Source organism: Elephantulus edwardii, unplaced genomic scaffold (genome assembly GCF_000299155.1).
Source record: "Elephantulus edwardii isolate Elephantulus edwardi_28Jun2011 unplaced genomic scaffold, EleEdw1.0 scaffold00129, whole genome shotgun sequence".
In the NCBI taxonomy this organism is placed as follows: Eukaryota; Metazoa; Chordata; class Mammalia; order Macroscelidea; family Macroscelididae; genus Elephantulus; species Elephantulus edwardii.
In genome coordinates this window covers 6,351,564-6,362,891 of record NW_006399879.1, presented here as the reverse complement: position 1 = coordinate 6,362,891, position 11,328 = coordinate 6,351,564, and the positions used below count along the sequence as shown (strand labels likewise).

At 56.8% G+C, this 11,328-nt stretch overlaps 1 protein-coding gene across 1 annotated transcript in view; it reads right to left on the bottom strand.

The window, feature by feature from the left end:
- The window catches only part of RGS12 (regulator of G-protein signaling 12), a 79,339-nt gene that overhangs the window by 45,616 nt on the left and 22,395 nt on the right, over positions 1-11,328 (bottom strand). The window contains exon 3 of the mRNA XM_006893661.1: positions 4,263-4,284. Coding sequence (XP_006893723.1) covers positions 4,263-4,284 — 22 coding nt within the window. The remainder of the gene's footprint in view (positions 1-4,262; positions 4,285-11,328) is intronic.

Below are 11,328 nucleotides of genomic sequence, written 5' to 3'. Positions count from 1 at the left end.
AAAATGAACAAATCTATCTCGGAAGAATGCAGAGAGCGCTGTAGCAGCAAAGACATCAAGCCCTCCTCTCCCATACTGTGGACATGTCCTCGGGTGGGACAGCTCACGCGACCCTGTGACCGACGGATTTGAACGCTGCCTGGCCCGTCCCCTGGTGACAGCACACGCACGGTCCCTGCGATGAGGCTTCGCCACCCTGGCCTCTGGCGAGCCCTCTGGCTGCACCTTGTCCAAGACCACAACTCAAAGGCATCAACTCTCCTGTCATCCTCACTCGCTGCCCAACCTTCAGATGCATAGCCTGGAACTGAGACCGTCACAGCTTGGAGCAGGGGCACCTTACTCTTCTCTCTGACATCGTTGCTCTTTAGCACTCTGGAGAGCGTCCCCTGACGGCAGATTTTCCAAATGTCAGTAGGTGGGACTAGTTCCTGTAAAGTGAATGTTTCTTGGAAAAGGGAAGGTCAGTGAGAAAGAGAGGAAAGCCCTCCACGAGATGGACCGACACAGTGACCACAGCGACGGCATGACCCAGCAGCGCCCGTGAGGCGGCTCAGCCCCAGGCGGCCTTTTCTTTGCTGTCCCTCAGACACTGAGTCAGAAGCGACTCTGTGCACCAACAGCAGGAGGGGGACACGCCCGCGCCAGGGCCGGTTGGTGGGGAGCGGGGACGAGTGTTCTGGGTCAGGAACGTCCTCAAGCAGGACACAACACATGCCCCTAAAGGGCTGGGGTGCCCTGGGTATCGGCGGGGAGCATGGGACCAAGCAGGGGTGCCAGGCCAGGTTGGCTGGGCGTGGTCAGCTGTGAGCGAGCATGTGGACACAGACACCCCGGATGGCTAGAGCAGGTGAAGGGGGTTCTGGATGGGTACAGTGCTGGGGGACAGGGGCAGGTGTTCAAGCCAGAGAGGAAGAAGGCCAGCAGCCAGGGGGCCGGGCCAGAAGAGGCTGGGTGCCATGGGGGGCTGCCATCTGCTCCCCGGCTTCTGCCATCAGAAAGGGGCTGGCGGAAGCCTGAGATGTGGGGATGAGCGTTTATCAGCATGGAGATGACCCCAGAGTCAGACCACCAGAGGCCTCAGCCCATCATGGACAGAGGGACAGAGGTCAGAGGTCAGAGGCAGTGCAGCCCAAGCAGCTGTTTGCACAGCCACTTCCCTGGTTTCCTACAAGGACGAGCTTCCGCTTCCTGAGCCAGACTCTGTCCCCTGCATCTCAGCCTGCCCTGTGCCCCTGTCCAGGACAGGTCCCACGTGGCCACCCCCTGCTTTGGCTTGGGGGAGGAGTCACTGAGGGTCCCCTCCTGAGAAGGTGGAACGCATTCCCCATTTCCTGAAACACAGTCACGGGGCAGGGTGAGGGGGTCGGGTCCAGACCACCCCAGGATGGAGTCACTGAGGCACAGGGTCCAGAGACTGTCTAATTTACCGGGGCAGACACAGGCTGGACAGGAGGGGTTCACACAGGACTGTGTCCTAGAAGTGCATCCGCGGGTGAGAATTTCTAAGGTTTCGGGACTCCGCCCCAGGCAGTCCCGGCCGCGCGGAGAGAGCATGTGTGGTTGGCAAAAGCCAGTGAACCTCAAAACAACTATGAGATACCATCTCACCCCAGGAAGAATAGCAAAATTTAGCAGAACAGCAAATAACAAATGCTGGCGAGGTTGTGGAGAAACTGGAAGCCTTATTCACTGTTGGTGGGAGTGTAAAACGGTGCAACCACTGTGGAAGGCGGTATGGCGCTTGCTCAAAAAGTTGCAAATAGAGATACCATTTGACCCAGCAATTCCACTACTGGGAATATACTCCAAAGAGACCATAACTGACACCCAAGCAGATATAAGCACACTCATGTTTATCGCGGCTTTGTTCACGATAGCAAGAAGTTGGAAACAACCTAAGTGCCCATCAACAAATGAATGGATAGAGAAGCTGTGGTATATTCACACAATGGAATACTATGCTGCATTGAAAAGTAAGGAACTCATGCAATATTATTCAAAATGGGTGACCCTGGAGGACATTATACTGAGTGAAATATTTCCATCACAAAAGGACAAAAACTGCATAGTGCCACTGTTGTAAAATGGGACTGACCTCGGGGTTAAGGGGAAACTGAGAAAGCTGTGATAAATAATGTATACTGCATTGAAACAAATGAGGGAGAGAATTGTTTAAAAGGGATATGTGGTTAGGTATTATTGTCATGACAGAAGTCTAGAGCGAAGGCTGCACAGTGGAGTGGACCTGGGAGAAGAGATTGTAAAACAATGAAAGAATTTTTCTTTTACTTTTCAAAGAGAAGAATGTACTGGGCGGGGGAGGGGTGGGCAGGGAGAAAAATACAACAAAGAATGAATGGAAATCCAAAGTCTCTGTAATTTCTCATTAAAATTAATAATAATAAATTTTTTTTTAAAAAAGCCAATGAACGGTTCAGGGAGGGTGTCTGCAGCCCCTCAACCCGTAATAAACACAGGGTCTTCCGAGCACAGTGAAATGGGTGCCTTGAGCCGAGGTGGGCTGCCAGCAGACACGGCGATGGTGCCCCGGCCACAGTTCGTGGTCCATGTGTGGAACATAGAGGTTCCAGTGTCCACGGACCACCCAGCACTGACCTGCACCACTGCATCTGAGCCATGAGCTCTCTGATCAGCCGGCTGGACACGAGGGCCAACTTCAACCTGGACACGTGGGGCGTCCTCAACCTGGGCACGTGGGAACGTGTCCGATCTGGACATGAGGGGCGACTGTCCCCAACGTGGGCGCAAGGGGACTGTCCTCAGTCTGGACATGAGGGCCCATCCTCAAACTGGATACAAGGAGGGAATGTCCCCAGTTCGGACATTAAGGGACTATCTTCAGCCTGGACATGAGGGAGGACTGTCCCCAGCTTGGGGACAGCTGCTCTGAGTTGCTGCCTGGGAGGTGCTGTACATTTTTCTCACAGAAGCTGTGTGGGGTTGATGTTCCCAGGCCGAGCTATGTGGACCCCCCCACCCCCCAGCAAGCCTACCACATAACGTAAACACTGCACGCTTCAGCCAGATCCCAGGACAGCAGGCTCCTGCTGTGGCCCCAGATGTCTGCCTCAGCACACCGGGGGAGGGGATTCAGGAGGGTGGGGTGGGAGGGGACCCCAGCACACCGGGGGAGATATGAGGGTGGGGTGGGAGGGGGCCTCAGCACACCTGGAGAGGGGAATGGTCTTCTTTCAGACACAGGATGGGGGATGATGGGAAGAGATGACGGGGTGGGGGACGGGAGGGTGCAGAGCTCATGATCAGGACGGGGGACCTGGGGCGCTGGAGGGGGAGGGGGAGGGGCGGAGGGCAGACCACACACTTCCGTCCAGCTCTGGTTACCTGTTCCATTTCTTTTAACGAATTTTTCCCACGCCAGATTAAGCCTGATTAAATAGTTCGCTGGTGTCTGCACTCAGCACTAAGTCCTCTTACAGAATAGACCCAGGCCCGGGAGGCCCTGGGGTCCCACTGCCAGTGTCAGCCCATTGGAAGTGGAGCAGCAGTGGCTGTGACCCCAGAGGGCTTTCTGGTCATTTAGAAGTAGCCCTTTCACAGAGCGAGGGCTGTAGGTGACACTCGGGATGCAGACACTCGAGCAGGAGGTCAGCACCTTCAACTTACAGCCTGAGGTCAAATCCCCCCACACTGTCCTCCCTGCTCCTCCCTCCAGGTCACCCCAGGTCATCCTCACCCAGCCTGGCTTCTCCCCTAACTGCCACGCCGCCCGCTGGACCCCGCGGCTCGCTCCGTGGGCCTCCATGACCCCTTCCCCAGCCAGCAGAATCGATGCAGCCACGCCGGGACTGGACCTGGCACACCAGCTGCCCAGGAATGGTGTGCGCTGAGAGGGCACAGCGGAGCCATCTCGGGGCCTGGGGGGGACACCAGGCACGTCTGGGGCTTGGACAGGACAAGCTCTCGAGGGAGGGAAGTGGGGTGCTGGGGCCTCGCCTGCACTTTCAGAACTGCTCTGTGAGGAGCTGGGCGGCGGGCGGGACCCGTTTGGACTTGCCACTCTCAGGTATGCAAGGTGAGGTGAGCACACAGCAGAGGTCTAGAACATTCCTCGGTGGCCAGCGGCTCACCACTACCGACATGGCCACCACCTGGAGCGGCGCACTGACCCAGGGACGGAGTCGCTCAGACCACCTCGGGCAGCTGTCACACACACACACACACACACATACACACACACGCGCGCGCGCGGCAAGGGTGGGGACATGGACAGTACTCACCGCCGTCGGACACGGTCGCCGACTGAAAGGAAAGAGACAGAGACATGAGTTAGTGGCACGGCCTCATGGCGCCGGGGCCCACGGGCGGGCGGGGCGCTGAGTCAGGACCCGTCCCTCCCCAACGGGCCCTCCCCGACCCGCCCAGCGCACAGCATCGCTTTCATTTGGAAAAACAAATCCTGGCACGTTGACCTCACAGGCTTAGCGACTTCCTCCACAGAATCTCTGTTCAGGCTCCAGGAGGGACCCGTGAGTCCCCGCACTGTGGTCCCACCTGTCCCCGGGGCGGCCACTGCAGCAGCCCACGCTCAGAAGCTTTGAATAGGGCACTCCATCCGCTCGCCGGACGCCCGCGTGGGCGAGGAGCGTGCCCGGGCTGGCTCGGCCTCCCCGCTGCCACCTCCTGGCAGAGGACAGCCTGAGGCCAGGGACAAGGCCAACCAGCCCGAGACACACTGCCTGGACGGAACAGAGGACACAGCCCGGTGGGGAGGGAGGACACAGCCCACACAGCCCAGGTCGTGGCTCCACCCCCACCCTATGCTGACCACCTGGAGGACACAGAGCGCGGACACAGTTTGGAAGGGGCTTACTGTGTGCCAGGCTGTTGAGTGGGGACCAGCCCAGGACAGAGACTGCGGGCGGGACACCCTGAATGACCAGGGAGAGGCCAGGCATGGAGAGTCTGGTCTCGGACCTCAGGAGACAGCCCACCTCCTCACTGGCCCAGAGGGTAGACATGAAAAGGACCTCAGTACAACCAAGAGAAAAGAGGTAGGACAGTGTGCCCCGAAGAACTAGCGCCCCCGCCCTCACACCTGTGTCCCACAGAACCAGGGCCCCCGCCCGCACATCTCCCATCGTTGTTAGGTGGTACACTCCACAGAACCACAGTCCCTGTCCTCACACCTGCATCCCGCAGAACCAGGGCCCTGTCCTCACACGTGTACCTGCAGAACCAGGGTCCCTGTCCTTGACAACCGGTCGTTGTCGCTATGTGATGCGTCCTACGGAGCCAGGGTCCCCGTCCTCATACCTCTTGTGGTTGTTAGGTGTTACCACGTCAATGACAATGAATTCTGACGTCTGGGCAGCAGATCTGAACCCTGCGCTATCGTCACACAATCTGGCTGTTTGAGCCCCCTGGTACAGGAGCCCCCTGGTACAGCAGCCCCCTGGTACAGACACTGTGTCAGTCTACCTTGTTGAGGGTCTTCCTGTCTTTCGCTGACTCTCTACCTTCACCAGCATGACGTCTTGTTCCTAGGACCAGCCCCTCCGGACTAGATGATGAGGTTCCACCATCCTTGCCTCTGAGGAGCACTCTGGTTGCACCTCCTCCAGGACTGACTGGTTTTCCTTTTTCCAGTCTGGGACATACCAGGTACCCTGCCAATGCCACAACTCAAAGGCATCGATCCTTCTGTCATCCTTAATTTTTGTCCAATTTTCAGATGCGTAGGAAGCAACTGAAAATACCATGGCTTGCACCAGGCCCACCTTAGTCTTTAATGTGACAACCTAGAAAGGGCTCCCTGGACCCACAGGAAGACTGATGTCAAGACGCATTGAGGGCTCCAAGGAACGATGAGTACAGAGATGCTGAGAGGAGTCCAGGACCTTCCCTGAGAACTGACAGAGAAAGCTCCTTGCCCAGGCGCTGGCGTCCAGGGTGTGAGAACAGAATTCTACTTGAACTTGAACTAGCACTAGATGGCTGAAACACTGTCTCTCTCACCCTCGTCACAGTGACTGTGCAATCGCATTACGGATGGCTAAAGCTGTCCGCCTCGCGATGGGGAGAATTCCGCAGGCCCTGTACGGAAAACAGAACTGCTGCCAACAGCAGTGTCTGGAGAGCAAACCCACGGCATGGTGAACCCGGCAGGACCGGCAAGCAGGCAGAACATCAGCAATCAAAACCACAGCTGTGCAAAGGAAGGCCCAATTAGGAAATAAAACGGACACGATGGAGCTGAGGAGAGAATTTGGGAACTGGAAGTCAGAACAGAGAACAACTGTGTGGTCTGCTGCCAGGGGAGACGAGACAGGACAAACAGGACGTAGACAGGGAGAGCCAGGGATGGGAGGACCAGGTACAGGCATCTGGCCAGCACAGGAGGAAGCTCCTGCCTGCCCGGACACAGCCACCCTCAGGGACCCTTCAAGAGGGAACAGCAGATGAGCCCACACTGGGAGAGCTGGTCGCAGGCACCCCGTGAGCTCCCAGAGACTCACTCACGGAGGGTGGCCACAGGGAGGGGACATGACCCCCGGTCCTGGCTTCCAGGGGCCCCATCAGGCCCTAAGTGTCCAGCAGCCTCTGTGCTACGTGTCCTTCCCTCTGCTAGCCGGGATGGAGAGCTCCACTGGCCTACTAGTAGGGAGCTGAGCAGTTAATCCAAAGGTGTGCCTCTCCGACGGTTCAAATCCACCTGGGTTTCCTCCCGTTGGGATTCACAGCCTCAGAAACGCAATGGAGTGTCAGCTTGGAGTCGGATCTGACCTGAAGGCAGTGAGCTCGAGTTCTGAGTTGCTGGTTCTGATAGACTGTCCTTCAAAAGTCCACTTTGTAAAGCTTCTAAGGAAGCCTCATGGGGATTCGCAGTGGGGTACTCCAGCCGGCCAACTGTGTGCTTAGGATGAAGCCAGGGGTGCCACAGGGAACCTGTCCCCCTCATCTCCCAAGACCCCAAACCCAGGCTGTGGCTCCCGATGACACGAATAAACAGGAGACACTCTATCTCCTTTGCCTACCACTTCCACCCACAGCTTTCCTGCCCAGCTGCACCTGCCCGCCCAGTGGGGATGCCTCCGAAGGTGCTCTGAGCCTGGGCCCCAAGCCCCCTCCAAACCACACACTTCACCTCTGCTGACCTGCGTAACCTGCAGGGTCACACGTGGTGTCTGGCTGGTTGGGTGCGGTGGGATGACAGGACCAGGGGCCAGCGTGCCCTCAAATGAGGGAACAGAGGTCCAGTTCAGCCCTCTGCCAGAGTGCAAGGTACACCCCATGCTGGCTGCTCTGCCGTGGGCTGCTATTTGGTCTGTGAGCATGTACTGACCAACTGTGGGCGATGCCTAGACTACACGGCTAATTCCCATGACACGGTGCCAGGAAGGAGCCGGGACGGGCTGCAGCTCAGGGGGACTGGTGCCATGGGGTGGCCAGATGGCCTGCGCTCTCTGGCCATGACGGGCATTTCCTAGATGAAGCCCAGTGCTCGCTCACACCAGGACGGGGTGGGTGACCCGCTCTCCTCAGCCTCCACTTCCTGCATTCTCCCCAGATTCCCACATCCACATGGTTTGCTTGCAGAATAACAATCAAGGCATGCAGCCACAAGGCCGGAGCTCAAAGACTCTCACAATTAGTGCTCTTCTGTGCTAACTCTTCAAACAGTGAATACTGAGGACCAGAAAACCCAAATGCCTCGGTTTCAGAGAGAGTCTGCAGAGCCAGACTTTACACTGAGGTAAACAGGCCCCGTTACACTGGGAAAAGGAAAAGCCTAGAGAAAAGGTAGAAGATCCCCACCAAGATGTACACTGACTCAGAGGCTGTATCAGTGGACTGGAGAGGAGAGGACATCGAGGACGGGTTGGCTCAGATCTGTGAGAGGACATCGAGGACGGGTTGGCTCAGATCTGTGAGAGGACACTGAGAACAGGGCAGCTCAGATCTGCTGTTCACAGTGTCACCATCAACTTGATGGCACCTATCACCACTGCAAATACACTGTTCCTAACAGTCCAGGAGGGTGTCTGGAGGGGCAGCAAGTGTCCACCGTGTCACCCTTGCAAAGCTGGCATCTTCAGCAGGACTGATGGGAACACTGACATGGATTTGTTCTCAATAGGAAGCAGGACCGAGTCACACAGGTTCTGTGGGTCTTTTTGGTGAATTGTTTCCAAAGGCTTTTAGCTGACGGTGTGCATGGCCTCACATGACAAATCTAACTTTATTATGATGCCTTTAGTTACCATCATGAAACAAGAATACCTTACCCCCAAAACACCCTCCATACGCTATTCCCATTGGTCCCCAGGTTGGAAATCTCTTCAAGGCAGGAGACTGTGCATCTGTCTCCCACGGAGAGGTTGGTGGATTCGAATTGCCAACCTTTTGCTTAGCAGTCTGATACGTAATCATGATACCCCATCAGGGGTTTTTCAAAACCATTGTAGTGCATCTTCAAGTTGGAAACGACTCACAGCTGACCCTCCGGCGGCTTTTCAGAGGCTGTAAACCCACAGATCTGAACTGCTTGCCTCTGGGACAGCAGTGCAGCAGCCTACCACTAGGCTATTGGGGCTGCTTCATCGCCACAGGAATCCCTGGGCCATAACGCCTCACAATTACTTTATTACACACTAGTGGCACAGTGCTAGAAATCAACATTTCCCATGTTGAACCTAAAAAGACACGGTGCATACGGTTCAAGCTGCTGCTTCACAAAGAAGCCACCAGGAGGCTGACACTGCCCAGAAGCACCACCGCCTGGCACACAGAGGCTACAGCCCCGGGGTGAGAACTTGGGGCACAAAGCCTGCTGCATTCGATACCCCCATGTTGCAGCCCTTCCCAAGCTAGTTCTCCTGTAAGGCAGACTGAAAAAGGGCGGACTGCAGACAGACGAGGCACATGGAGACCCAAGGGCTTCTGGACCTCAGCGTGGCCGAGCTGACACACACACAGCACATGCACACACATCCTCCTTCCCGCCTCACCCCATGTCAGCTCAGCCCGCTGGCCCACTGTCTCCACGCTGCTCCACCGCCCCTCACAGGGCCAGCTGAGAGGGCCAGGGGCAGCCGTCCTTATAAAACAGAGCAGCATGGAAGGGACAAGCAAGAAAGGCCAAGTCCACTACACCCCAGGCCTATGTGGGACACTGCTCCTGAGACCTGCTGCTGTGCTTGGACATGGGCACGAGTGTGTGTGCCCATGGATGTGGGGGTGCAAGGGTGTGAGCACAAGGGGTGTGTACACACATCTGTGAGTATTCACACCCATGGATGCGTGTGTGCCTGTGAGCTGTGTGTGCAGTGTGTAAATCCCTGTCTCTTAACTGTGCATGAACACGTGTGCCCATGAGAACGTGGGAGTCTGTGTGTGTGTGTGTGTGTGTGTGTGTGTGTGTGTGTGAGCTAGTGTGTGAGTGTGCATGAGGGGATGCATATGAGTGCTTATGCCTGAGTGTGAGTGGGCACGTGTGTGTGAGAATGTACGTGTGTGTGTGTCTATGAATGGGAGTGTGCAAAAGTGTGAGCTTCCAAGAATGCATGCGAGTGTTTGAGTGTGCAAGTGGACGTGTGTGTGCGCACGTCCCTGTGAGGACTATTGTCCATGACGTGACGTCCATGACAGGGGTGCCCCGAGGACTGCAGCAGAGTCCACCAGCGGCTGGGAGGACAATCTCTGCCCCTTCCCCCCTCTCTCCATGTAGATACGGGCCTGCTCCAGCCACTGCTGAGAACAGGACGGGCTTTCCTCTGCAGGCTGGGGGACGCTAGGGACAGGAGTGGGTTAGGAGCCAGGTCAGTTTTGGGAAGATGAGTTGTAGTGAACTGGGGCCATCAGTTTGGGGAGACAGTGGGGACAGTAGTGAACTGGGGGAGAGGCTCCGTGATGGTGGATGTAATCCAGTTTCAATTTTGGGGTGTCGGTGTGTAGAGGACAATGGGGGCCTCACCTGGGATGCTGGATGGATTAGCCCTGGAGTCCCACCTGAGCTCCTAGAAGAGTCGGGGGGGGAAGTCAAGAGGGGTGTGCCACACAAGGAAACCAGGCGGGACACAGGTAACAGGCTCTGGGAGTGGGTGGGCACTGGAGTGGTGACATTTAGGGGTGATGGGATTTTGGGGTTACATGCCTTTGAGGATGATTGGTGTCTTGGGGTGATGGGCATTTAGGGGTGATGGGTGTCTGGGGGACTCCAGGCTCCAGGCTGCCAGGGGAGACGCTAGTGGAGCTGTTGTGTCAGATGGGCAGGTGTGTGCTCCGTGACACTCACTGCTCTCAGCGTCCACACTCCCCACTCTGGAAGGATCTGTTTTGGGGTCAGGGTCAGCCCACCATCGGCAAAAGGGGAAGTGGGGGCCAGTGCCGGCACGGATGCGGAAGATGCCGTCACAGACATGTCTCTGTGGCTTTCCGTGGCACGGGCAGGGACAATGCACACGGCTCCTCTCTGACCCTCGTCAGCCCAGCCTCTTCCTCCCTGTCAGCCTCCCATGCTCAGCTCCAAGGGGAAACCCACATCCTCACACCCCGGTCAGGGGCAGGCAGGGACGGTCCAGCAATGTCAGGGTGAACAGGACACAGGGCCCCCTGGGCTGTGCCTGGTCACCTGCCTGCTGGCCTCTGGGACTGCTCTCCAGTTTCCTCTCTGTCCTTTCACTTCCTCACTCACAGTCAAGCATCTTTTTTTCAAACTTTGGGTTTGCTTACAAAGTTCGTATACACTGTGTTTCACACTATTCTCCACTCACTCTGTTTCATACACTCATTCCCACGTATTATATTTTATAAAGTTAATCACCATTGTACCTTTGGACCTTGGCCATCATTACCCTGTCTTTTCAGGTCCATCTTTACGCCCAGAAGTGTCCCAGCTTTCAGGGTTGGGTGTTCCCTGTAGAGGGGTGTCTGCTGAGTGTCCTGGGCATCTACCACCCAGAAAACCCAATTCACCTTTGCCCAGCACTCCCTGTGTCTGCAAATGACAAAACCAGTGCCAGTGTGTGTGGAAGGAGCCCATCAAGGAGGGAACGCATAGGGAGGGAGACTGTGGGGAAGAATCATATAAGGACGGAGGGAGCCCATGGAGGAGGGCGAGAGTGTGTGGAGGAGGGAGAGAACCCCTGAGGAGGGAGGGAGCTGTGGGGAGGGAGGGAACCCGGGGAGGGAGGGAACCTGTGGGGAGGGAGGGAGCTGTGGGGAGGGAGCAGATGGGAGGGAAGGAATCCGTGAGGAGGGAGGGAACCCTTGGGGAGGGAGGGAGCTGTGGGGAGGGAAGGAGCCTGTGGAGAAGGAGGAATCCTGAGGGTAGGGGGCTATGGG